Below are 27,130 nucleotides of genomic sequence, written 5' to 3' on the forward strand. Positions count from 1 at the left end.
ACATACCTCTTGCAGATAACAGTCCAGTGCGGTTAACGGAGAGAAAAACAAAACAAAAGAAAACAGTCTCACTGTCTCTGGTACAGAGAAAACAAAGCTCTTTCAAATCTAATGAGAATTATATTTATATCCAATTACGTCCAAGAATAATTCTGGATTTTAGTTCACACCCAAGTTGTAATTATAATCCACCACCAATTTATTCCACGACAGAGAAAAAGAGCACTTTCAACCTCCTTAAAAAGTCTCTCGTTAATGCCTCCAATACATCCAGGGCTTTTAGCCAAATCAGTCAGTCAGAGCCGGGGACAATATTAACACTTGCTTATCTTAAATTTCCAACTTAAACTTTACACTTCACGCTTTCCCCCCCCCTCCATATGGCATCTCAGCACAGAGCCAGCAGCTTGATTGCAGATCACTGCACCTCCCCCAATACTGTCACAAATTGTTAGATTCCTCTGAGAAGAAAGCCCCTCCCCCCCAAGTCGGGCTTTCAGTTTCCCAGATACCTGCACCAATGAAGATCTTGTCTCTCCTAACAAAGATCTTCAGGTCCTCTTCAGACCTGCAGTGTTTGGGGGAAAACAAACTGTCTCCCAGGAGCTCCTGGGGGCATGTATGTTCATCCACTATTGGCTCCTCTCTCAGCCATCACCCATGCTGATGGTGCCCATCTGGATTGCAAGTGCAAAGTCATTGCACCTGCACATGGTCAGGTGCACCATGGCCCTCCTGCTCTTTAGAGTGCCATTTCTTACACTCTGGCGTAACAAGGAGAGAAAGGACCCAAAGCGCAGCAGCTCTAGATTTGGGTAGAGTCACAGTCCTGTCCTCCTTTAAAGGAGATGTCCTTTAAAGATGTCCTGTAAAGGAGATCTGGGGTGCTGGGATCCAAACTTGGCAGGGGCCAATTGGGTAGCCTTGGGCAAGTCTCCTATCTAAAAGGGGGCACGAAAGGGGTTTGTATCACAGGGTAATTTGTGTCCAGTCAGCACAAATGTAAACCACTGAGCCCTTTGTGAAGGAGAAGAGCTGGCTTAGGGGTTGGCAGAAGCAACACAGACCACAGCAGGCTTCTCTTTCTCCCCCTCAACCACTGTTTGTTGCAGGCCAGTCCTCCTGGTGCGAGCCGCTCGACACTATGAGGGTGCAGAGCAGATACTCATCCGCCAGGCAGTGATGTCTTCCTGCCAGTTCATTTGCTTGGGACAGGCAGAGCAGCCTCCTCTGGGCCACTGGGTTGTGGTGGAGTGCCCAGCCAGAATTGATCTCTCTGGTAAGCAGGCTGCTGAACTGCATGTGAATTGCCTTGCTGGAGCCAGGGCTTTGCTTGTCTCCTTCAGCCCAAGGGAGGCACCCTTAACCTCTTGATGCCAAGAGAGCGGCACACGCAGAGGCCTTGAAATGGCTGTTCAGCTGCAGTCAAGCTTCACCTGTGCACAAGGAAAGCTCCTCCTTCCCTCCCTTCTTGAATAAGAATTCTGGGCACTTGTGCAGGAGAGCATTGTGGGAATTACAGGGAAGAGGCTGCAAGTGGGAGCTGCTTGCACTTCCTGCACCAAATATTGGTTCAACCACGGCAGCAATCCTGGGGTCACACAGAGGCAACTGCAGGAAGCAGCCCAGTGCCACTGGAGAAGTTTGCTCCAAGATCCCTTGTGAGCTGAATGCTCTGCAGGGGATCAAGGGGGATGCCCCCTTGGATCCTGCAATGCAGAGTGCCAAGTGCAGCTGAGATCTCCACCTCATCCACTGTTTTGCAGGTGGTTGGAGTGACACCCCCCCAATCACATATGAACATGGAGGAACGGTTGTAGATCTGGCTGTTCTGGTGGATGGGCACAAGCCGATTGGTGCTCAGGCCCGGCGTATTGCTGAGCCGCAGCTGCGGCTGATCAGCACCAGTGGAGGGCTGGAAGGAGAAGTGATCATGGAGCTGATCTGCCGGGATGTGGAGGACCTGCAGGATTACTGCCAGCCTCATGCCCCAGGTGACTCTTGCTGGGAGAGCAATGTGGCGCCATCCCAAGAGTTCATTTCTGATGGTAAATGTGGGTGATCCCACCTCTCCCCAGACTACGCAGGTAACATATCATGCACCTGAGCTCAGATGCATGCTGAGCCTAACTTGCATATCGTTTTCACGCACCTGGAAGAATGCTCCAGTGTTCCCTGCCTGTGTCCAGACTGTTCGCTGAATCTCTGTCCTGGTTGTGGTTGCTCAAAGGCTGAACTCTCTTTGCTCAAGACTGTTTGGTTCAGCCTAGACCTCTTACTTGCCCTGGCCTGGCTCTCCAGTTTGGTCCATTAACCTGAATCAGAGACCTGGCCCAGAATTTGCATTCTGGCCTCAGGCCCGCAGTACCCTTCCCTGAGGGTGCTCCTGCTGTACACCTCCCACCCCAGTTCCTTGCCTCCCATGTCATCTTGTGCAAGAGGGTCAGATAGTTGTGGCCCCCACTCAGACCTCCTTTGTCCTACTAGGTGCCTTGCTGAAAGCGGCCCTTATTTGCACCAAAGTTGTTGATCTCTGTTCCCAAAAGAGCTTGCGGGAGCAGCTGCGGGAGCGCTTCAGAGGTGGCTTGGAACTCTACGCATGGTCTCGCCTTCCTCATGGATCTGGGATGGGTATGTACTCGGCCTCTCTCTGTACACCTTGCACTGTTTGGTGGGGGACACATCAACTCCCATGAGGCTCCCATTGCTAGACTTCAGACATGGGAGCTTAATTTATGGATGCTTCTATTCTGGAGGTGATGAGACTTGACCTGCCCCTCCTGACCTTGGGAGTCAGAGCTCACCCTGAAATCACCTTCTGAAGCTGGAAAGCTCATCCGGTATGCTGCTCTGAGGGCAGGATAGGGGGAATAGACAGACAGAGTGCTAGCGCTGTTTTATCTTGCCAAAAGGTGAGTCCCACCCCCTCTTCCTGTTGGGTGCCATAAAAGCCAGGGATGCCCCAGGAAGGAAGGATGAAAGCTTGTTGCTCCCCCACCACTCTATGTAGGGCTTGCTTGCCTTCTTATCTCTCTCTCTCTCTTTTGCAGGCACCAGTAGCATTCTGGCAGGTGCTGTAATAGCATCATTGTACAAGCTATCTGGGCACTCCGCCAGTACAGAATCCCTAATCCATGCAGTGTTGCACTTGGAACAGGTCCTCACCACAGGCGAGTGCTTCTTCTTCAGTGCCTACCCTGCCCTGAAAGCTCTGGGTGGGTAAGAAGAAGAAAAGACTCCATCTAACTGAGCAAACTTCTAGGCATTCACATCCTTGGCCTGTTACTGTTCCTTGCAGGTGGGGGATGGCAGGACCAGGTCGGTGGGCTGGTGCCAGGCATTAAGATCGGGCGTTCCAAGGCTCAGCTGCCATTGAAGGTGGAAGTGGAGCCAGTTACCGTTCCAGAGGGCTTCATAGGCACCCTGAATGAGCACTTGCTCCTGCTGTACACTGGGAAGACCCGTCTTGCCCGCAACCTGCTTCAGGTAGAGCAAGATGGCTGGCATGGTCCCTCTCAGCTTGGATACTTCTGGTAGCAGAGTTGGCTTGAAGGTGCCTTCCAGTCTAGGTGCCTCTGCGTTCAGACCTGCTTGCACTGAGCTCTTTGAAGATGCTGAAGGATGAGGCAGGCTGTGCTCTGCAGAACAAAAGAGCCTCTCTTGGGGAAAAGCACAATACAGCATTCATACAGTTGTAATGTTGAAGACTTGGGGCACCAAATGCACTTGTTGCCCTTCCCTCTTACAAGAGGTGACATACGGAAGGGCCCTTGCCTGGAGTGGCAGATAAACAAAACCTGGTCCCTGTCCAAGACTACTCTTGGCAGGAACCTCTTTTACATGGGTGGCCTGCTGCTGTGCAGGCACCAGGCTTGCTTGTCATTTGGCCCCCCTTGGAGGATCAGACGGGCACCAGGACACAGAGATGCATGGATAGCCTGGTTGCTGTGTCCAGCTGAAGTGGGCCACTGATCTCATGTTGTGCTTGCCACAGTGGCCAGTGGGAAGCAGAACATGACAGCAGATCGGCCTCTCCCACTCTAGCCTCATGGCAACACATAGCAGTGTGTGGACATAACCTGTGGCCCTTGTGTTTAACATGCTACCCTTATATGGGTTTATTGGCTGTCCCTGTGTTTAACACTGTGGCAGGGAAGCCCATAACTGAATTGTGTGTTGTGTGGAGTACAGACAAGTCAGACGCATCTGCCAGGTTCCAGGGAACTAGTTGTAGTCCAGGGTGTAGGAACCAAGCCTATCTCTTGCCAAATGTTTTAGCTCTCAGTCTTCCACTGCTCCTCAAAACCTGCTTGGATTTTGTTCTGCCTGCATTTGCCTTCCAGATATCTGCAAGACTTTCCTCAGCTGTCTTGCCCAGCCTAGCCATATATCCCCACCATATTTGACATTAAACCAAAAAGGGTCTAGGCAGGTTTTATCCCCACCACTTCTTTGAGAAAGTAAGCACTAGCCCAGAGCCTTAGGACTGGTTTGCCCATGTTGGCAGCCCCTGAGACACCCTCCTCAGAAGGGTCACTGTTGAGCTCTTGGCCAGGCTGCACGTGCATGGTCACAGTTAGCTTGAGGTGTAAACAGGGTTGTGGGTAGTGGCACTTGACCCAAGGTATCATGGCCATCAACCAATCCTTTGTTCCTCCTAAAGGGCTTGCATCCTGCACTGGTCACCCAGAAGAAGGGCTGGGGTCTCTTGCAGATGTGTGTGTGTGTGGGGGGGGCTCTGTTCAGTGTTCTTTTTTCTTGCAGGATGTTCTGAGGAACTGGTATGCCAGGCTGTCCTCCATTGTAGAGAATGCCAATGCTCTAGTGAGCAATGCCGAGGAGTGCGCTCAGGCCCTTCAGCAAGGTACAACTCACCTGGACAAAGGGCAGTTGTGGGCCATAATGAAGTAGGGGAATGCAGATGAGAGAGGCCCCACATTCACCCACCCACGATACCTTTCATAGCTTATTTTCTCCATGTGCTGCTGGTTAAAGCGAGTTCTAAGGATGGCTAGGAAATGTGCATGTCTGTGTTGCAGGGTAATCACACAAACTCCTACGGTCGCCATTAACTGAGTCAGACTGTTGCTCTAGCTAAGTTAGCTGGGACAGCAGGGGAGATGCTCCAGGATTAAGCGGAGATGCTGCCACCGACTGAACCGGGGGTCTTTACCTGCAAAGCAGGGCCCTGTCATTTCCCCCTCCCCAGGCAATGACTGAGAGAGTGGCATCCCTCTTTGGCCTCCCTCGCCTGTCTTGATTAGACATAAGAGAGAAAGAAGATGAGACAAAGAAGACAAAAAGCAAAAAGCCCAGCACCTGCCCCTGTCTTGCAAGCAAGATGAGGTGATGCTCCTCCCCCCCACCCCTTTTTTTCAGGGGCATCAAGCAACTCCCATCAGATTGTGTGCAGCTCCTTGTTCAGGGCGGGTAACAGAGCAATGGTCCACCGGTCAGACACTCCCAGGAGGAAGGCAGCCACAGAAATGGAGGCACAGACAAAATCCATGCTGAGAGCAGTCAAGAGATAGCACAGGCGTGGTGGATAGCTGTAAGGCAGGGAGGGGGAACGCCTGGGGCACTGCTCTGGTGAGTGGTCTTAGCCTATCCTTCTTCTCTGGCCAGGCAACCTGGCTTTCTTGGGCGAGTGTGTGAATCGCTACTGGCAGCAGAAGAAGAACATGGCACCTGGGTGTGAGCCTTTAGCCGTGCAGCGGATGATGGAGGTGCTCCGGCCCCACGTCTATGGGCAGAGCTTGGCTGGCGCGGGAGGCGGTGGTTTTCTGTACATTTTAACCAAGGAGTCCAGGCAGCAAGAGGCATTGCAGAGGATCCTGGCAGAGACAGAGGCAAGTACTCATCAGGCAGCAGTTTCCTCCAGAAGGGCATGTCTGGCACGCTTGGGATCCAGGAAGCCATAGAGCAGATGAAGGAGGCAGACTTCCATGGAAAGGGACAAGGGGGGTGGGGGGGAATGGATGCAATGGAAGCAGCTGCCTGTCCTCTTGCTTTCCTGATCATTCAGATCTCTTTCTCCTGCAGCTGACTTAACACCTGCACCCCTTTCTTTCAGGGCCTGGGGAACTTCAGCATTCACTCTGTGGAGGTGGACACAGCTGGCTTTAAAATGCAGCTTCTGGGGGATGACCTACAGCAAGTGGAACTGGAAGCACTGTAGCCAGAAGCCCTTCACTGTCCATATCTTGAAAAGGATGTGCAAGAGTTTTTCTCCAGAAGTGAATAACTTCCATAGCTGTGGAATCCGTTCTGTTCCCTCTTCCTTAGGTTTTAGGCACTCCACTCTTGATGATTGTGCACTCTTGATGATTGGGTGGGGTCAGGAATTGCAACCCAGGAGCCCCCCAGGCAACAGCAGCAATGGTGCTGCTGTCCCTTGCCAAAGAGATTGGGTTGACTATGTTGGTTACCTGCAGCCTTGATGTCTTTTTGAAGTGGTAAAAAGGCTTCTCTTCAGTGACCCTTTAAAGGGCAAGGTCCTCAGCAGTAGGCCCACCTCAGCATCATGTTGGAAGCAGGCACCCATTGCCAACTCCTTTGTATGCAGGGTGACAAAGAACACGTGGGTGGATGCTGCCCTCAGAAAGGACCTTTAGGGTCAAAATAACTGCATGGTATGGGTTAGGCTACTTTTGGAAAATGGTTGCAATTCAAATAATGGGCACATCCAGCTTGTTGCTCAACACCCAACTGAAGATAAAGGGCTCAGCATAAAGCATAAAAGACAGTGTGTGACAATTCCCCCCCCCCTTTTTTTAATTTTTATTTTGGGACACTTCTTGAAGTTCTGTGCTGGCTCAGCAGCCGAAAAAGCTGCTTGGAGACCCTCCTGTGGCAATCTTAGTCCCTTGTTTGACACAACATTCCTTACAGTCATCTGCTGGATGTGGATTGGGGTCCTTCATCACAGCTAGAGTTGCCAAGCCTCCTAATGTGATTGGCTTGCAACTACTGACTGGGTAGCCAGACCTGCTTGTCTAGGTAAAGGGGTTTAATGGAATGGCCAGGTGGGTTCCACTCCTCCAATCAGGTAACTCTATGACATCATCAAAACTAAGTTACTTGAGTTTATTGGGGATATTCATATGCGTTTCTACCAGGTCTGCAGTGAAATTTAGTGTTGGTTTGTGGAAGGCACATCCACTTACTCTCCAGTAAGTGCAGGAAGGGAAATTGCTGGGACAACATAGCTACCATTACAGACTGCATTCCTAGTTTTGTTTGCACTGTTTACTCCAAGCCAGCTTGTTAACTTCAGCAGTGTAGGTCCAGGAGGGATTGGGGACTCCATCTCCCTGTGATGGGACTTACTAGTTACTGTATATAATTTGGCCAAGCTCTTTCTTTGGGTCCACCCAGCCAAATGCAGGCATTTTTCCATCAGGGTACTTAGTGCACTTTCTCTACTCCCTTTCTCTCATTTTGTTTAATTCCTTTTCTTAGGGACTTTTAATAAACTACTTGCATTTTGATTCCTTCTCTGCCTGATCCACATTTATGGGAACTGCAGTGGGGTGTTGCATCTTATCGCTCGAAGGCACTACTTGATTTTTAATAAGAGCTCTTAGGGTTCTGTGCTCTCCTGAGAGTGGGGTTTTTCCCAGCCAACCCCTCCACTTAGTCTTTCTAGCCTGGGATGGTGGCAGTGGATAGCATTCTACCCCAACCCTGGGCAGGGGGCTACTGTACTTTCTGTTCTGAGGTCCAGATCAGACCAGGAACACAAGTCAGCTATGCCAGCCTCTGTTGCATAGACACCCTTGAATTTATCCAGGTGAGCAAAAGAAAAGCATAATGGCAAACATCACCTCAGGGAGGGACATCCACAGCTCATTCCAAGAATGCAGGTGAACATAATGTGAAATTTACCATTCCTAGAAGCCATGAGTACCAAACAGCAATTCAGATTGCCCTGCAATTCTGGTGGCTCAGATTTAGGTAGGTGCCCCACTCACAGAAGTGACTCATGTAGAATAGGGGGGAACTAGGACTTTTCATGCTCTGGCCTCTATGCCTCTCTTACTACAGCCCAGTATTTGCATTTTTGCAGTATCACCACACCTCATTCATGTTCACCTTATGGTCTACTAACACTATGCAATTCTACTCAGAACTAAGTTCAACAGGGTTACTCTCAGGAAACTGTATGCCTTAGCCCCCTTCCACACATGTTTCTACCAAGCAAGATCTTCCGCCCCCCTGTATTTGTGTATGTCTGATTTTGGGAATCTATGTGTAGGACCTTATATTTGTCTCTGTGGAACTTCATCAATGAAACAGGGGCAATTCCAAAGGCTCCTTAGGCTGCTGCAAATTTCTGGTGGTGGCTGAAGACTGTCGCAAAAGCGCCATAAGGCACTTCTGTGACAACTTTGGAGGAGGGATGTCAGCCCAAGCCCAGCCCAAGTCAGGGCAGCATGGGGGTTGGGGTGGTGGTGGCATTTTGGGGCAGTGGGAGAATGGGGTGGGATGGGGCCAGGATCCAACACTTGTGCCAGATTCTATTCCTGGTTCCAGGCAGCCTATTGCGGCTCGGATCTGTGTTACCTCTTTAGGTAGTGCAGACCCGAGTAGCCCCATTGAGGCTGCTGAGGCCTTACCCAGGGTAAGGGGAAGGAACTCCCTTTGCCCCAGGCTGAGCCACAATTGACCCCAACCTTGCCCTGGACCTACTAGCCAGCCTGCTCCAGGGCAGGTTAGGATTGGACTGTGAGACTGTCAGGGTTGTTTTGAATCCCAATTCAGTGTTCTAGAAGTTATCCCATTTGTGAAGCCACCTCTGTTCCCCTACACCATCATCCCCCACACATAAAATGAGCCTTAGGGTTGAGAGACTCCTTGTGGTTGCCCTCTGCCAAGGCATCCTTGGGATTTAGAAACAAGATGTGCCAACTCAAAGGAAAACAAAAGAACCATCAAAGGAACCATAGCAAATAAATCTGTTGTTGGAAGTTTACCCTCAGTGCATTTTGAGCACATAGGTCTTTATCAAGGGTACCTGAAATTGTGGAAATGTGTCACATCGTACAATAGCGTGATGAGTTTTTTATGCAATGTTGCCAAAAATATCATGTCCTTCATAGAGCACAATCAGCTTAAAACATGCTGGGTAAATGTTAAAAAAAAAGTCTTTTCTGTAGCAACCTTGGAGGTTTCCCTCTGCTCCTAAAGCAACACAACTGTGTGGGGTGCCTGCAACCATTGCAAGCAGTGGAGGAAGGTGCATGAGTACTACTGATCAAGTTGGGGAGATGCAGAAGGCCCACAAGCTTCGTACCAAAGATCCCTGTCTGTGGCGATACCAACAGAGGTCCGTTGTGACCAGAACACTTTGGGGGCTTGGCTACCGCATCCCCCTTGCCAGCACAGCAAGAGGCCTTAACATATAAGCTGGCAGACAACTGACCAAGGGGCAGAAATCCAGCAGCCCTATATCATTTTAATGTCTATTTTAGACAATATTGCACAGCGTTCAACAAGGGAGAAGTTCGCCTTTCCCTTCAAGGACAAGGGATGAGGCCCCCCCCCCCCACAAGAGGAGAGATCGTAGCTGACCTCCACCCCTTTCTACAGCAGCCAGCACTGGCCGTGAAGAAGATTGTTCCGTGCAGGTAGTTAGAGGCGCAGGCGCTTGATATCCTCACTGCGAAAGTCTATTCGGAGGGCCAGCACTTGACGGACCTCAGCTGGTGTAAGACGCCATGTTAGTGGTCCTGAGTTTGGTCCCCAGTAGTCCAAGATCTCCGTTACCTGAAAAGAAGAGGCAAAGCAAAGTTATTGAGCTGGAAGAAGAACAGCACTGGAGACGTAAACATATGGGGGCTGAGCCCAAAGTGGCCCCTACGGCCCCTACAGAGGACTAAAGCCTGCCTACCCTTTCCAGGTTGAGGACAGTCGCCATCTGGGAGAGACGAGCAAACTTGTCACGGATGGTCCAGGTGGTTACAGTGGTGAGGTAGGCAATCAGCGATCGCAGCTCCTTGTCAAAATGCAGTCCACCAAGCTGAGGACAGAAAATAGAGCAGGAGACCCCACAGGGGCATTTTCTTCAGTGCCTTCTTTATTCTGCTTACACAACTGATGTTCTGCAATAAGCAATGTGCCACTTGCTTTGACAAGGACCAAGAGTCCCAGAAGACAACAAGGTCTGGGATTGAGGTTCTGGCCTGCCTTTTGGTTCCTTGTTTGAAGCACACCCCCTCCTTACCCGACTGAAGGTGGACTTGAGAACGACTTTCTCCAGCTCTACAGCAATGAGCGTGGTCATCAGGCTGGTCAGGCTGTCATAGATCACAGGTGAGAGTCCTGCCTGCAAGGAGGCAGAGAGCATATACTGGACTCGAACAGAGCAATGTGGAGGAAAAGCAAAAGCACGGACTGGGGGAGACAGAACTTGGACAGACGATCACCTCTTAAGGGTGGGTAGGCCGTCTTGACTGCTGCTCAAAAAGACTGGGGCACCCAGGGTCAGGCCTCTGGGCTTCCAGAAGGAAACCAGGAACCACCTGGGAATGGACTTTTCTCAACTCCTTTGCAGGGGGCAGACTGAGCAGCATGCAGTCACCTGCACCAGGGTGGGGATGATCACCACCCAGGTCTCACTGCCCATGTTCCAAAAAGAGCAGCTGTCATGCTCACCTGACTCCTGCTGCCAGAGGGGGCATGGAAAGGGGGGCTATTTGCAAAGGAATCAGCAAAAGTTCCTTCCACCCCATCTTCTTTGAATCCCTATGGAAAAGGCTTGGGTAAGCCAGAGGCTGCCCACTCACCTCATTATCAGGGCAGCGCATGGGTCTTTCTCAACAGGGTGAAGGCAGCCAAGCTGGGCATCAGGCTGGGAGTAAGCAGGTAGGCAACTTAAGGGCACCCTTTGAACACCCCATGCCTCTTCAGTACGTGCCCCCCAGCCAGTCGCCCATTTGAGCCGAGAGCTGGCCTACCGAGAGAGGTTGCCAGTGACCTGTTCCTGCTAGGTCCCCGGGCAGCTGTAGGAGGTGGAAGCAGTGGCAGCGAGATGGATCTCAGAACTTTTTCAGCTTAAAGGAGGTCCAATTTTCCAGCTTCCACCCAGCCAAATTCTTTCTGAGGTTGGGGTGGAACTGACAAATGCGCAAGCCACCCTCACCCTGGCAGCAAGGGGATAACCCCACTTCAACTGTGCTGTGGAACTGGACCAGGCCTGTGCCTGGGAAAATAGGAAGCATTTCTAGAAGGCTGTGACCATGCAGAATCTTCCCGAAACTGTCTCCTCTGCCAGGCAGGGGCTCTCCCCATGATCTTTTGTCTGGAGATATGGGAACTGGGCTTCCTGCATGGAAAGCAGAGGCTCCAAGAGGCACACCCTAAGTATCTACCCTCAAGGATTTCTTAGGGCCACAACACACCTTGAACTCTGCCATCTGCTGTTCCAGGTTGAGGATGAACTGCTGCACCCACGGATCGTTGGCCTCGTAGTCATTGAACTCTTCCTGAGCAAGAAGAGAAGATACACGTGGTCTCTTCGTAGTCCTTGGAATTGTTTCAGCACCTGGCACATGTCCTCAACTGCGGCTCTTCCCCTACAATGCTCTCCACCCCATTAAAATGAAGCTGCTCCACGAGGCCTGAAAGTTGTGCCAGAGGCCCTGAAGGAAAGTGAGCAGTCGTTGCCCCTCTCCAAGTCTGGGAAAATCTCAAGCTATTCTGCACGGAGAATTCTCAGCACTTTCAGAAAACAGTTCCCCAGATTTAGCTTATTGTTGGTTTCAAACACTTTTCTTCTGTCTCTCCCTTCTCCCGAGGCAGAACACATCACAACAGAAAGACATTCATAAGAACATAAGAACAGCCCCACTGGATCAGGCCATAGGCCCATCTAGTCCAGCTTCCTGTATCTCACAGTGGCCCACCAAATGCCCCAGGGAGCACACGAGACCTTATCCTGGTGCCCTCCCTTGCATCTGGCATTCTGACATTTCTAAAATCAGGAGGTTGCACATACACACCATGGCTTGTAACCCTTAATGGATTTTTCCTCCAGAAACTTGTCCAATCCCCTTTTAAAGGCATCCAGGCCAGACGCCATCACCACATCCTGTGGCAAGGAGTTCCACAGACCAACCACACGCTGAGTAAAGAAAGATACTTCTCTCTAAGTCTGGGAAGATCTCAAGCTATTCTGCATGGAGAATTCTCAGCACTTTCAGAAAACAGTCCCCAGGATTTAGCTTATTGTTGGTTTCAAACACGTTTCTCCTGTCTCTCCCTTCTCCCGAGGCAGAACACAACAGAGAGACATTCAAATGTTTAAACACAACTAACACACACATTTGATATAACCAGTGGCATGAGGCAATCAGCTTCAGTCATCATCTGCCCAGCTGAAAACCCCGGAAGTAGTCAACTTGATATGTCTTGTATCTTGTCTTTTCAGGACTCTGACTTTGCCTGAAGATATTTGCTCCTCTAGCCCCTTCACAGAGCCATCAGAGCACTTCAGCACTGCTGGCAGCAGATTGTAGACTCACCTCTTCAATGTTGTGGGAGACGGAGAGGAAGAGGTTGATCCAGGGTTTCACTTGTGGCTTGATCGCCGAGTTGGTGAGCTCACTCAGTCCTTCCTGGTTTGGGGGGGGGGGAGTGAGAGGGACCATTTGGTTAAGAAAAACTACCAAGCACTGTGGCCAGTTCTACAGGTAAACCTAGTGATGCAAGCACACGCACACACGCTCCTCAAGGAAGAGGGGAGCAGTTTTTGCAAAATGTTTCAACAGATCTCATGGTGCCTCTGGCTCAGGAAGTTGCTTATTGTGATTTAGGAATACTGGGCTGCAATCTAGAGGCAATCCACAGCATCTGCAATGAACTACTGGTTGAGGCAGTCTTTGCTGAGGAGGCACAAGACCTGAAGCAGCGGCTTCTGGAAGAGACAGAAATTGTATGCTGCTCACCATCCTCACAGGGACAGTGAAGGGGCCACATGAGCTTTGAAACGAGTTGAGACACTGAAGTGTGGGGACAGTGGACCATAACAGTGCTTAATGATGTCACTTCCTGCTTAATGATGTCACTTCTGGCCCTCAGCAGGCACCATGAATGCTAACTTTGGCCCTCTGTATGAAACAAGTCTGACATTCCTGTGCTAGGGGCTGCTGCATTGCAAGCTCTTATTCCCTTCCCTTCTCTGGCCTGCTTGCTTGGAGTCTGACAGGACTCCTGGGGATTTTCCGTCTTCCTTTTATCTTGTTGCTGCTCCACCATTACCGGCCCTTGACAATGGAAAGCACCACACACAAAGCCTTCTCCTCTACTTGGAACTCTTTCCCAATGGTTGTGAAGTAGACCTGTGCAATGGCAAGAGTTTGGGGGGAGGGGGAGAAAAGGAGGGTGCCTTTTCCTTAAAAGCTGTCTGAACTGTGCACAAGTGAGAGGGGTTCCTTTTGCCAGCAGCACTACGACCAGACCTTAAGTAGGACATCTCCAGAGATAAACACAGTAGCCCTATGCTTGGTGGGTCTATGAATTTTATGAACACTTGCATAACGAAGGGACAAGGAAGGACACCAAAGGAAGCCAAAGTCAGCTTCTCCCCCCTTGGGATTTGGAGAGTGCAGCATTTCCTGTCTGCCCACACAGCACTTTTCAAGTATAGTTTTGGAGCTACAAGGGCCAGAAACCTGCTGTTTGTTTTTTTTAAACCAAAGTTGATGTCCTCAAGAAGCTGAATTCTGTATTCACTGATACATTCTGGGTTTTACCAGCAGAGTTGTGGCCTGCACATTGCCTGGCAGGTGACTGAACCTTCACTGTGGTGTTTGCAGGGCCTGTGTTCACTGGCCTTGCCACCAGAACCATACCTGTGCCGACTGCAAAGCCACGTTGCCCAACTGTAAGATGACAGCAGGCTCAGCCACACAAATGGCAGCACAGCCCACCTCATTAGATCTCTTGGAGCAGCAGCCAAGCAGACTCCTTGTGGCTCCCCATCAATGAGCAGCAGAGCTTCCCTTCTCAGCCAGGCAACTTAAGGCAACCCCGGATGTTTTTCTTCTCTACAGAGCATCATGTGACACTAGGTAAGGGTCAAGCCTCACAACATACCTTACCTGCAACAGGTCTCGAAATTTATTGGACACAGCAGCCATATCAGAGAGGCAGCTGTCAATCTTGGCTTGTGCTTGTTCGCCCCCAAATCCCTGGCTCAGCAACTTTGAGCAATCATTCTGCAGGGAAAACACAAAGCCAGCAACAATGGAGACTCACTCACAGGAGCTGCTCTCTGAACAGAAAGACGTCAGTTTTAGAGTCACAGAAGATGCCTTGGAGGCCATGTAGTCCAACCTCCTGCACTTAAGCGCAGGGTTGCTGCTGCCCCACACTTCTGGGACCAGGCAGACTAGACACATTTCACACTATCAAGCAAAGCTCTCAGGCTAGACCAGCCATTTTCAACCACTGTGCCTTGGCACACTGGTGTGCCACAAGTGGTCCACAGGTGTGCCACTGGTATTTGGGGGAAGATCATTTATTAGTAAGGCCAATGGGGATGTAAGCCCCCGACTGGCAGCATGGTGGGCTTTGTCAATTGCAAGAAACCTGTGCCTTGACAATTTTAATGCCTTGTCAGTGTGCCATGAGATGAAAAAGGTTGAAAATCGCTGGGCTAGACAAAGGGTTTCTATTACAGGAAGATTGATTTGAGTCAAGCAAACTGGCAGCCTATGCAGAGCCAGAGAACATAAGCAGCATGGAAAGGCCTTTGGAATCAGCAGTGAAATATCTGTAAATGGTACCTCCAGAGTCTTCTTCAGAGTCTTGATGTTTTCACTGCAGACCTCTACGTTATTCAGTGTCACCTGAAAGAGGTAAGGGAGAAGGAGAACTGGAATCAGGTTCACAGCCCTGGAGGATTTTTAAGTGGAAGCTACCTTGAAGGCAACATAAGGATGGAAGTAGAGAAGGCGACAAACTTGAGGCAGAAACCCTCCCAAATTCTCCACTAGCAAACCAGGCCCCAGTTGCCCACCCCAAGCTCCTCAAAGAGAACCTGTTTGCTAGAGGGAGTGGACCCAAAGACCTGGTGGGTGACAACTGCTCAACGAGAAGGGCTGGGAGAGAGAGAAGCATGCACGGTCCTTGAAGGAAAGAAAGGAGCAAGGCTGGAAATATCTTAGCTGCCCAGACACCAAGGCCTAGGCCTTGAGTGAGTCTTGCCAGTTTCAGGGGAGTTGCTGATCTAACTGTGAGCGAGACAGAGAGAGAAAAGACTTACCAGAAAAGATTGTTTGGCTTCATCTGTGCTCTCAATGCCTTTGGTGTCAAACTTGCCCTGCTGAAGGCTGCTATGCATGATGCTGACTGCGCTGGTCACACCTCTCTGGAAGTCCTGGAAGGTGGTAGCTGGAAAGCCCATCTTGAGCTTGTTGCACAGGACTTCCCTGAGAAGAGGGGAGAAGGTGTCAAGAGGCCAACAAGCACAAAAGTGGCATATTCAACCCAACCCATCCCATCCTGATCTACACGCCTCACACCTGACAAACAACTGAAGCAATATGCTCCTCCCCAAGGTGCTCAGGGCTGTGCAGGGCAGACAAACTTTTCTAAATTCCTTCTGAAATCTCATGCGCTGTACATCCTGCTCTTTTGGCACAAGTGCCTTCTCAAGATGCTTGTCCATTTTCTCCCTTCACATCCACCAGTCCCAAGAGCAGCTATTCCTTGCGTTCCTTGAGTCCCCATCACATCATCCCTCCACATGCAGTTTCTGGTTACAGAGCTGGACCTCTGTATTAGGAATACATCAGGCCAGGCTGCACAGAGATAGTTGAGTTGCATTCTTGGAGAAGAATAGAACAAGAAGGGGCATCACCCACACACCTGCCCCACTGTCACACCAAGTGGGATATTCCTTTTCAACAGCAAGGGGAACACTATGGAGTCTCTCTCCTGCCCCAGCCCCACAGCTGACTACTTTAAGGCGGTTTTCTCTGTGCCTGCCACTGACACCAGAAGTGAGTTGAGGGCGGAATGGAAGGAGCTATCAGAGCCACAGCTGGGAGAGGTGGTGTGCACCTGTCCCACTTACTGCTAAGAGTGGATTGCACACTCACCCCTCTGCTTCACACACAAAACAGAGCCAACTCATGAAGAGGATTGCCTCAGCTGCCATCACATCTGACCCCTCTTGCAAAGTCTGGAATCTTTCATTGCATCACTTTGAAGATAGTGAAGATGGCAGATATGGACTATGGGAAACAGCCCAATCCCATCCTTGTGATATGATGGTGGATCTTGTGGCCTGCCATTGTAATGCTGGGCTGCCATCACCTAAGCAGTGGCTCACTGCCAACAGGGTGGAAGCCAGTAAAGCCATGCGCGATCAGTAGTGGGCAGAAGACTGGCTGCTGGAGCAGGTAAGGTGTTGGCAGGAGCAGATTAGGACAAGGATCAGGCCAGAATGGGAGCAGCAGTGGTGTCCAGGAGATCTGGAATCCCTGTCCCAGGCCAGACACACACCCCCTTGGACCCAATAAATTTGCACCAGCAAAATAGCTGGTGTAAATCTGAGTACACCCATTGAGGACCAGAGAGTGCCAGAGGTGATAAGTAAATGATTTCTTTACTTACCTGTCCTTGCTAGGCTGGTCACCATCTAGCCCAGGATGCAGTGCAGGCTGCATTTTGCTAGGCTGGCCAAGGACAGGATTGGGCCCTTGGCAAGTGATATAAGGGGGAGGGAGGTTCATAGAAAGCCACAAGAAGTTGAGAAGCAGGCAGAGCAGCTCTAGCTTCCTCCACACATCACACACCTGAAGTCTGACTCCAGCTCCGTGATGGAATGGTTGATCATTGCACAAAGACAGTCGATGCTGGAGCTGGAAAGGGCCCTCCCAATGCATTTCTTCACTATGTAGAAGACGTCATCCACCATGCTGGAGGTCAGCTGACCCTTTTCACATGTGTCCATAGCAACAGCCTGCCAAGAAGTCAAGACATGACCATGACTCATCAAAGAGGGTTGGCATTACCATTTATGAGGAGTTTGCCCACTTTGTAAAGCCACCAAAGCAGGCAGGCAGCCCTTCCATTCTCCCACCCAAGGAAGTCTGCTTCCAGTTTTCTGCAAACTGTGCCTCTCCTGACAATGGGGGTGGGGGGAGGCTCCTCCTTGGGGAACCTTAAAGGAGTCTTGCATGACTACAACAACCTGCTCTGGTGCTCGCATGGCTGCAGGATTCTAGAAGCCTCAGAAGAGGGGAGGCAGAGGGCTCCTTCCTACAGGAGCCTTCAGAGCCAGGCTTTGTGTGGGCTAGCTGAAAATATGGAGAAGCACAGCAGGCTGGTTGCTGACTCCTAAAACAGCTGACACTCCTAAGACACTCCAAATGATACTGCCCATAGCCACCCCCCCCCCAAGGGAAGAGAGAACCCAACTCCAGGAAGCCAGCCTTACCTTGTTGACAGTCTCTCTCATGAAGTACTCTTCCATGGTGATATAGCAGCCGATCAGCTCCTGCATGGTTCGGCTCAGTAAGCAGTTGTGGAGCAGCTTGTCCAGGCACTTCTGATGCTCTGTGGAATATATCCAAGAATTAGGCTATGGAGGAAGCAATGGCACCCAAAGGCTACCAATTCAAGCCAAGTGCCAGAAGGCAGGCAAAGTCCAATAGACAGCCAAGTTGTCCCACAATCAGTGGCATACTCAACAGAGTCCAGGTGGGAAGCTTGTATCCTTTGAAAGGAAGGAACAAGCAAAACCTCCAATGCTCTAGAAAGAGCCTGGATGGCATGTCCCACCCTATCATGAGAGACTGTCTACAGCTATGTAAGGAGCACAGTCTTGCCAAGGTCCAGGGCCTACCAAGACATCTGAATCATTTGCTCTTCAAATGGCAGCCAAATCAGCCACTGGTCAGGCTGAGCAGGTTCATCTGGCACAGCTGGCCTTAGAGGGGCTTACCTTGCTTCACCTCCTCAGAGGCGATGGCATCCCCCACCTCAAAATCAGAAACGACACGCCTCCTAATGAACCTCAGGTACAGCTCACTCCGTGCATTCATCAAGGTGACCTCTGTTAAAACCGGGTCAAGTTCTCTGCAAGAAGCAAAATGTAGGTCAGGAGCATAGCCTCAGAAAAGGTGGACACTGCTCAGCAAATGGGTTGGATGAAGTGGGTTGGATGCTGTTCCCCATGAGTTGGGTGAAGTCCATGGGGAGAAGCATATGAGAGGCTCCTGGAATCCTGAAAATGCCAGTGTTCACATTTAAAGGATCTTTCTTGCCTTCATGTTTGAAGAGCCAAATTTAACCATTTAGCAATGGGCCAAAAACTGATCCTGGGCAATGCTGCAGTAACTGTGCCCCCTCATGCTTTTTGCTGTACTTTGTTCAAGGGGTACAATGTGATCCTCGCTAAAATAGCTCAGCCTTGAGAGAAAACATGGCAGGACTCTCCTTCTGCCAAACGAAGCCTGAGAGCAATGCCCCTCATGCACCTAGAGACAGCTGACCTCCCTGTCAGGTGAAAGGAGGATGCCATCTGTCTGGAGTGCTCACCCTCTCTGCCAGAAATTAGCCTGAGAGAAATGCTCCTCTTTGTGCTGTTCTCTTGTCAGCTGGGCATAAAGCAGACATGATAAGCCATCAGTTAACCAAAGAGGACTCTGCCTGCTAAGACCACAGAAGATGAGCAGGCAGAACTGGAACAGGGAGGATGCTCCCATTGAAGATTCAAAGCCAGTTGCATAGTCCTGCCTCAAAAGCAAGTGGGAGGAGTCAACAACACCTAGATTCCTCCTACTGAATATGAAAAAATCTTGAACAAGACACAAGAATTGGCTTCTCTGCTTCAGGTGACTATCCAGCATTTAGTATCAGGAATGGCAGCTAAAGAGGAACATACCTGGGTTCAATCTTTTCTCCAACTGAACTCCTCATCATGCTGTTCTGAACATGCTGAAACTACATGCAATAAAAAAGAAAAAAGAGTGATTCACGCCTCCTTCTCTTTACCTGCTCAGGCCCCACAGACCCACCTCTTTTTCTCAGAGCAGCTAGAGGAAGGAGGTGAATTGGCCTCCTCAAAGACAAGCAAAGGGGCTTCATGCAGATGGCAAGAATGCAAGAGCACAAGAAACTCAGTAGAGGACTTCTAAAGGAAGGAGACCCTTCTAGTAAAGATGCAGCTAGGGAGTAAACCTCAAACACATATGTCCTGCTGAACAGACGGATGTCCAAAGGGAATGTGGCAACAACAGCTAGGGTAACAAAGAGCTCAGGGTGCTGGATTCAATGGTGGATGATGTGCCACCATCAACAGAGTGACGGGCCATGGTAAATATGGTGGTGGGGCGAGGGCTGGCCATTCTAGGGTAAGGAGGGTCCATCATAGACAGATCGTCCCTCTTTCCAGCCTTCCTTCCAGCTGTCTGATGACTGGGGGCCTTGGCAGTAGTGCCCTGGGTCTGAAACTGCTGCTCTTAAATGCCAGATAAGTCAACAATAAAACCTGTCTCATCCAGGATTTAATCCTGGGTGAGGCTGCTGATCTGGTTTGTATTACGGAGACCTGGTTGGATGAAGCAGGAGGAGTGAATCTTTCCCAGCTTTGTCCTCCAGGTAGTGCAGCAGCCACGAATACAGGTATGGGGGGGGGGGTCGTGATAGTCTATCGGGATTCCATCTCCCTTGCCAGGAGCCCTGTCTAGCAATTCACTGAATTTGAGTGTCTGTATGTCTCGTTGGAAGGGCAGGACAGGATTGGGATTCTGTTGGTGTACCGTCTGCCTTGCTGCCCAACAGTCTCCCTGCCTGAGCTGACTGGGTTGATCTCCGACGTTGCATTGGAGGCCCCCCGCCTATTGGTGTTGGGGGACTTCAATGTGCACGCTGAGGCCCCAGAGGTAGGCGCAGCTCAGGATATCATGACCGCCATGGGCCTGTCACAAAAGATCTCTACCCCAACCCATGAGGCTGGACACATGCTAGACCTGGTGTTTTTGTCTGGTCAAAGGGATGGTGATCTGGATGTGGAGATCAACATCACTCCGTTGTCATGGACAGATCACTTCCTGGTAAGGTTTAGACTTATTGTGGCCTCCTGTCCCCGCAGAGGTGGTGGACCTTATTGTATGGTTCGCCCCCATAGACTGATGGATCCGAATGGTTTCCTGAGGGTTCTGGGGGATTTTCCTGCTGACTCATCTGAGGCTCTGGTTGATCTCTGGAATACAGAGATGGCCAGGGCTGTGGATGAGATTGCTCCTAGGCGGTGCCTCCCAACCAGCAGAATCAAAGTGGCTTCTTGGTTTACCGAGAAGCTACGAATGATGAAGCTGCAGGGTAGGCGTCTTGATCGACGGTGGAGAAAGACTCGTGACAGATCTGACCGGACACAGGCTAGGGCCCACTGCAGGGCCTACTCTGTGGCGACAGTGGCAGTGAAGCGCTCCTTCTCTGCCACTATCGCGTTCGCACATAGCCAGCCAGCGGAACTGTTCCATGTGGTGCGGGGTCTCCTCCATCAGACCCCATCAGTGGATCAGCAGGACCACGCAGAGGTCCACTGTAACACCTTTGCCAGGCACTTTGCGGATAAAATCGCTTGGATTCACCACGACTTGAACTCCATGTTTACAATGTCTAATGATGTACCTGTGGCACGTCAATCCTGTTTTGTGGGATTCTTTTCAGCTTGTAGAACCTGAGGATGTGGACAGGATCCTTTAGAGTGCGAGGCCATCCGCCTGCCCGCTGGATCTGTGCCCAGCATGGTTGGTTAGATCTGCCCGGGAGGGACTGGCCGAGTGAACAGAGAGGATAGTAAATTCATCTTTGAGGGAGGGGATGATGCCTCTGACATTAAAGCAAGCAGTGGTTCGCCCCCTCCTGAAAAAGCCCTCTCTGGACCCCTCTATGTTGAATAATTATCGACCAGTCTCGAACCTCCTATTTCTGGGCAAAGCGATGGAGCGGGTGGTGGCGTCTCAGCTCCAGAGGATCCTGGATGAAGCGGATTATCTGGATCCCTTTCAATCTGACTTCAGGCCTGGCTTCAGCACGGAGACAGCCTTGGTCGCCTTGGTGGATGACCTATGTCGAGGGCTGGATGGAGGGAATGCATCCTTGCTAGTCCGTTTGGTCCTCTCAGTGGCTTTTGACACCATTCACCATGGTGTCCTTCTGGGACGGTTGGCCGAGGTGGAGATCGGGGGCACTGTTTGCAGTGGTTCCGGTCCTTCTTGGTCGACAGGTCCCAGATGGTGGTATTGGGGGACTCCTGTTTGGCACCCTAGCCCTTGAGATATGGGGTGCCACAGGGTTCTATGTTGTCCCCCATGTTGTTAAACAGCTACATGAAACCACTGGGAGAGGTCATCTGGGAGTCATTTGGAGTTGGGTGCCATCAGTATGCTGATGACACTCAGCTCTATCTCTCTTTTCCACCTGACTCCGGGGTGGCTTTCTCTGTCCTGGAGCATTGCCTGGAGGCAGTCGGGATCTGGATGAAGGCGAACAAGCTGAGATTAAATCCGGACAATGTTCTGACCAGGTCCTCCTGGTGCAGAAATCCACGATGTGGGTCCTGGTTTATCGCCCTGCTCTGAATGGGGTTGCACTCCCCCTGACAGAGCAGGTTCACAGCTTGGGGGTTCTCCTGGACTCGCATCTCCTCCTGGATGTCCAAGTGTTGACTGTGGCCAGGGGTGCCTTTGCCCAGCTTCGGCTGGTGCACCAGCTGCAGCCGTACCTGTCTTGGGCGGATCTCTCCACAGTGGTCCATGCCATAGTGACATCAAGATTAGATTATTGTAACGTGCTCTACGTGGGGCTGTTTTTATAAATTTATAAATTACGTCTTTTACTACGTGCTTTTAATCTGCTGCTATGTATTTTATCTTTTTAAATTGTTTTTAAGTGTTTTGTATTTTTAATGTTTATTTGTTTCCTTGTATTTTAACTTGATTGTTAGCCGCCTTGGGTGCCCTTCGGGGAGAAAAGTGGAATACAAATCTAATAAATAAATAAATAAATTCAAGGGAGCCCATTCAAACACCTAAAGTTCACTGGGTGGCCCTGAACAAATCAATGTATCCAACACACAAGACACCCAGGCTCCCCACGTAAAGAGCTCTGCTACATAAGTAAGCTACTGGGTTGCCATGTGGGATTGAAGAACAGGGCTTCTGGCACATCCTGCTCTGCTCGTACTGATGTTCTCTTACCTGCTTGTGATAGTCCCTCTGCTGTACGAACTTGTCCACCACCTTCTCCACCTGGACGTCACACTCCGTCTGTAGGTGCTTGATCAGAGTATAAAGCCTGCCTGGCCCATAGTATGTCTCCACAATGGGCTGGTGGGTCTCAACAATGCGTGCAATTCCTGCAAGAAAGCAGAGTGCTGCAGGCTAGAGTATCTCCTGCAGATCACCTGGACTTGGTGCCCAGCATCTGGACAATGAGGACATCAGAATCAGGCACTACCATGAGAACTCCAACACTCAAGGCCATTGTCTCAGTCACCCTTCTTTGCTGTCCAGGATGATATGATGCTCTCTCCCCCTGACAGGCAACAGCACTGCATCTCTGATGTTATTCAAAGACTATACTTCAAGTGCAACAGGGCCACTGAAACAACCACTGGTATGAGGCCCTTTCAAGATTCCTTTTCTAAGTATGGAAGCATGATTTAAAAAAAGGGGGGGGAGAGGACATCGCAGGGAGGCCTGCTCTAGCTGAACTACTCCCAGAGTTCCAGTCTCTGAAGGGGGGGTATTCAAGTGCCCCCACTGTCTGGAGGTGGTGATGTGTGACAGGACTTTCTCTGCAGTGGCACCCATGTGAGAACTCCTTTCCTAGGAGAGCTCACCTTGTTCCTTCTTTGTTGACTTGAAGGCAACTTGGTTATTGGATTTTTCTTTGTAAATCGCTTTGTGAACTTTGAAAAGTGGTTTATAAACACTTAATAATAATGACAAGCTGAAGGGATTTGGATTGCTTATTAGAGGCAGTCCAAATTGTAGCAGAGGCCCTACAACATCGGTTAGCAGTTCCAGCAAGACATATGGGAATGCAGTGCTGCTGGCCCCCAATTTCTGCACTGGAACTTATTTTCTCTGCTGGATCATGCAAACCCCGTTGAGCATGTCTACAGCGAGAAGATGAAGGTGTTCAGAATGAAGGCAAAGGATTACCTTCAAAGAGGAGAGTCAACGTGTCTGCAAAGATGACTGCAGCTCTGCGATCGCTCATGTCTGTCTTCATTACCAGCTGCAGGTTCTCCTCTGCTTTATTAGCCACCTGGAAGGAATGTGTTTTCAGTCTCCAGGCCTAAATACCCCCAGTCTCCCAAGACGACTCTGCTCCTCCTAATACACACCTACATCTAGGGAGCGGAATGGCAGTTTGAAGAAAATACACTTTGCCTGTGGAATGTCCCAGGTTCAGTCTTGGGCAGCATCTCCACCTAGGGTTGAGGACAGCCCTGCCTGAGGCCTGGAGAGCTGCTGCCTATTATATTGAACTAGCTGCCTCCACCATGGTCTGAGTGTGTGGAAGACAGTTTCAGATAAACGCACACCAGCACGGCAAGGCAGGTGCAGCTAGTGAAGCCCAAACAGAAGTCCCTGATCCAAAGGGCAGTCACCTGCTTTCTCGCTAGGTGGCCTCACCCCATCTGCAAAATGGGGAGAACAAAAGTGGTCAACCTTGAGGATTGTTGTAAGGATCACTGAGATCATATTTATGCAATGTCTTGAATGTCGTAAAATGCTACATAGACACCAGTAGCTCTTATTGTGAAGACACAAAAGACCAAAAGAGTAAACAACCCCCAGACCATCAAGAGGTATGACATGCATGTCAGGAATCATGAGCTCCAGCTCCCAGAAACAGCCATTCCAAGGGCAAGGACAACAGTATCAAGTGTTCTTGTTGGAATCATTCATTTTCAGATTAGCACCCAGAAGGAGGTTTTTTATTCCTACAGAAGATACTTGCTGCTATACTGGCCTCTGCCAGCACAGCAGGTAAGCAGCCTCCCCATTTCTGGGTTCTGCTAGGAACTCAGGTCTCCAGGTCAATCTGCTACACTATGACAGAAGTGGCCCAGCCACTGCAAGACACAGGGAAGTTCAGGATGTGCCTTGGCTGGGAATGAGCATCTCTCCCATCACAGCTGTTATCTGGTCCTAATGTCATGCAGCTCCACTCACCTGTTTACAGAGGTACGTGGAGAAGTTACTCAGCCCTTCTTCATGCAAGCCCAGCAGGGGGAAGATCTTGAAGAAACGTTCCACCTGCGGGAGGTCTTCTTGCTTGGTGGCTACATCAAACTTCTCCGTCACAATTGCCTTCAAGCGCTGCTCTGCCTCCTGCAGGAGCTTTAGGTTGGCCTCAATAATGCTGCCTGCCCAGAAAGGAGAGAGAGCACCATTCAGTATTCCAGCACTAGGAAGGGGTGTTGCAGCAGATCTGGAAGTTTTTGTGCAAAATATCATGTTGTTTGCTGTGCTTTTACTAGGCACAAGGCAAATAGGAACAGAAGGCAGAAACTGAGGAAAGGCTCAGCAGGTGTATCAAAAGCCAAAATGCCACCCATCTCCAACATCTGGAAGTTTCAGCTAGACTCCTACAACATCAATCACTAAACAGCAATGTCAATTATTCTTTTTTAAGCCAAAAGGAGGTTAGACATTTGTTTTACAAGCACAATTCTGGTTCTTCTCAGGATTTGCTAAAGGTCAGCTGCTTTAGCACAAGAGAGGCAACATTAACACAGAATTTAAGGGTGTGCTTTGGGTGAGAATGTCAGCAGGCCCTTATCCATGGCTACACTGTACCAAGAACATAACATCCCTCAAAATCATCTTCTGAGAATTAAGGAGGACAATTCTTCAGATCACTCTTTAGTTTGCTGAGGGTGTAGGATGGCTGTTGCGAGATAAACAGAAAAAAGGAAAATATACATGCAAAATAAATTAAGAAAATCAGCTACCCTCTTGGCCCTGCCTGCTCAGCTCAATGACAGACTTGTCCAATGACAGGTAGCGATGAATATGAGCAGCTGCTTGTTCGTAGTCCTCATTTCTCAGGGCCGTCAGCACTCCATCCATACAGAACTTCAAGTCCAAAATATCATCTGCCCTCTGAATGGCTTGATACAGGCGGTTCTGCAAAAAGAGCCCTAGTTTATGTTCCTCACACACACCACAGGCGAGGGTGCAAAAAGGTGGCAGTGGAAGCAACAGAGAAATCAAAGGTCAGGCAAAAGAGACACCACAGTCTCTTGCACACAGCCAGTCATGTGCAGCACAGATGCATCTAACCCCAGCTCAAATGAGCCATACTGCAGCACTGACACCCAAGCTCTTGTTCTATCCAAAGTGCAATCTGAAGTACGTATACTGAGAAATAAGTAATTAAATTAGGCTTATTCCCAGGTAAGGGCAGAGGGTTGCACTTCCAGTTACCTTGGCAAGATCAAGCTGCCGGACTTTGCTGCTGACGTTCTCAGCCAGGTTGCAGGTAAAAGTGATCATCCCAGCTAACTGCTTAGCATCTCCTTCAATCAGTTGCAGGTTAGGACTAGAAACACAGAGTCTTGAGTGGGTAGCAGGGCGAGGAAAATGCATTATCATCAAGCAAAAGTACAGTCATTCTGGCCCCGTTCACCAGTGGTGAAGCCCAGAGTACAGTTAAAAATGATGCCTCCCCCTCCCCCGTGACATCACACCCACAGTTTAAAAAAAAGAGGCGTCAGTGGTGACTGGAGTCTCTGGCCGCTCACTCCTCCTACTCCACTGCCTCCACCCACCCCAGTCGCCTCCTGCTTGCCTCCCCCCAAGTCCCTGGGCTGTCCCCCAAGCCCCTGGAGCAAGGGGAGCAAGCAGCAAGAGACTGCAATCCCTACTGCCCCTATTGCAGAGTGCCATTTTTCCTGGCACTTTTTGCAAGAGGTGTGAGTGGCGATTGGGGGGTGTGTGCGCAATTGCACAGGTGGGTGGCCAGATGGTTGCCCCATGGAAGCTGGCAGCCCGGTACAATTGCTACCTCTGTACCCCCCTCTAGCTACATCACTGCTCCGGATATTTTTGGAGTCTCACACACAAATATTTTCACCCTGCACAACATGTTTGCTCCTTACCCTATGCGGTGAAGGGCAGTCATCTTGCTCTCTAGAGCGCCCTGTTGTTCCAGGAGCCTCTCCAGCTCTTCCTCCACCACTTTCTATGAAGAAAACAAGACAGGTGAGCTCAGACCCCAAGCCTGCATGTCCATTCGCAGGTTGGCATTATGTGCACCAAAAAGTGCCACTGGATGTATAGCCCAATCCTATGCATGTGTACTAAGAACTACGTCCCACAGTAGTCAATGGGGCTTACTCCCAGGTAAGCGTGGATAGGACTGCAGCCTTGTAACTCAACCCTATGCATGTCTACTCAGAAGTAAGTCCCAGTGAAGTCAATGGGGCTTACTCACAAGTAAGAGTAGATAGGATTGCAGCCTTACAGGCCAATCCTATGCATATCTACTCAGAAGTAAGCCCCATTACAGTCAATGGGGCTTACTCTCAGATAAGTGTGGATAGAATTGCAGCTTTACAGGCCAATTCTGTGCCTGGCTACTCAGAAGTAAGTCCCAGTGCAGCTGGGGCTGCAGCCTCTTCTGCCTTCGCGGCCAGGGGCGGCAGCTGCTGCCCGCGGGGGTGCCTGGAAGGGCTCCAGGCGCAGGGAAGCCGCACCTCCTCCTCGCAGAGGCGGCCATAGGTGGTCTCCAGGTCGGCGAGCTCGGTGAGCGCGCGGATCTCCTCCAGGGACGGCGCCGCCGAGGAGGGCCCGCGACGGCTGCTGGTGGCGGTGGCTGCGCCGCCTGGCGTCCCCCTCAGCCCAGAAGGGCTCAGGACCGCCGCCATCTTGCTCCCCCCGCGACTTCCGGGAGCTCTAATTCTCCGCCGGAAGTGGGTGAGTCTAGCCATCTTGAGTCTATCGCGGGACACGTCACATCCGGGACCTTGCGAGGGCCACACGTTGCATGCGGGGCCTTGCAGGGGCGGCTACTCGAGTGCCAGCGCGGACGGAATCGGCGGCCTGCGTGCTCTCTGGCGGCGGGAACGAGTGTCGGCTCGCGCCCGGGT

General features: G+C 50.6%; 2 protein-coding genes across 12 annotated transcripts in view; one reads left to right on the forward strand and one right to left on the reverse strand.

Annotated features, from left to right (window-relative positions):
* The window catches only part of FCSK (fucose kinase), a 34,735-nt gene extending 27,249 nt beyond the window's left edge, over window positions 1-7,486 (forward strand). For 8 of the 11 annotated variants that reach the window (XM_066637059.1, XM_066637062.1, XM_066637063.1 and 5 more), the window contains 8 exons: window positions 1,113-1,279; window positions 1,767-1,994; window positions 2,488-2,631; window positions 3,051-3,170; window positions 3,299-3,486; window positions 4,765-4,864; window positions 5,626-5,849; window positions 6,074-7,486. In XM_066637059.1, the coding sequence (XP_066493156.1) occupies window positions 1,113-1,279; window positions 1,767-1,994; window positions 2,488-2,631; window positions 3,051-3,170; window positions 3,299-3,486; window positions 4,765-4,864; window positions 5,626-5,849; window positions 6,074-6,178 (1,276 nt within the window). In that variant the 3' untranslated portion in view covers window positions 6,179-7,486. Of the gene's footprint in view, window positions 1-1,112; window positions 1,280-1,766; window positions 1,995-2,487; window positions 2,632-3,050; window positions 3,171-3,298; window positions 3,487-4,764; window positions 4,865-5,379; window positions 5,850-6,073 lie in introns of those variants that run through there. The other 3 variants (XM_066637064.1, XM_066637065.1, XM_066637067.1) reach the window with 3 other exon arrangements.
* A 1,477-nt stretch (window positions 7,487-8,963) lies between these two features.
* Window positions 8,964-26,924, reverse strand: COG4 (component of oligomeric golgi complex 4). Its single transcript, XM_066636942.1, has 19 exons — window positions 26,738-26,924; window positions 26,141-26,223; window positions 25,467-25,581; window positions 24,992-25,166; window positions 24,210-24,403; window positions 23,190-23,295; window positions 22,221-22,378; window positions 18,899-18,957; window positions 17,957-18,090; window positions 17,450-17,568; window positions 16,806-16,972; window positions 15,269-15,434; window positions 14,790-14,852; window positions 14,103-14,219; window positions 12,525-12,617; window positions 11,403-11,486; window positions 10,226-10,327; window positions 9,893-10,021; window positions 8,964-9,768 (listed from the first exon to the last, which is right to left on the reverse strand). Exons 1-19 carry the CDS (start codon window positions 26,906-26,908, stop codon window positions 9,634-9,636), a joined length of 2,370 nt encoding a protein of 789 aa, XP_066493039.1. The 5' UTR covers window positions 26,909-26,924; the 3' UTR covers window positions 8,964-9,633.
* Window positions 26,925-27,130: the final 206 nt, after the last annotated feature.

This window comes from Tiliqua scincoides, chromosome 9 (genome assembly GCF_035046505.1).
Source record: "Tiliqua scincoides isolate rTilSci1 chromosome 9, rTilSci1.hap2, whole genome shotgun sequence".
NCBI lineage: Eukaryota > Metazoa > Chordata > Lepidosauria > Squamata > Scincidae > Tiliqua > Tiliqua scincoides.

Excerpts from the sequence above, each read along its gene's own strand:
- COG4 (XM_066636942.1), bottom strand. The coding sequence starts at position 26,908 with ATGGCGGCGGTCCTGAGCCCTTCTGGGCTGAGGGGGACGCCAGGCGGC. Across the intron at positions 25,167-25,466 it reads GGCAGCTTGATCTTGCCAAG|AACCGCCTGTATCAAGCCAT; the intron begins GTAACTGGAAGT and ends CTCTTTTTGCAG. Across the intron at positions 22,379-23,189 it reads GTTGACTCTCCTCTTTGAAG|GAATTGCACGCATTGTTGAG; the intron begins GTAATCCTTTGC and ends GCTTTCTTGCAG.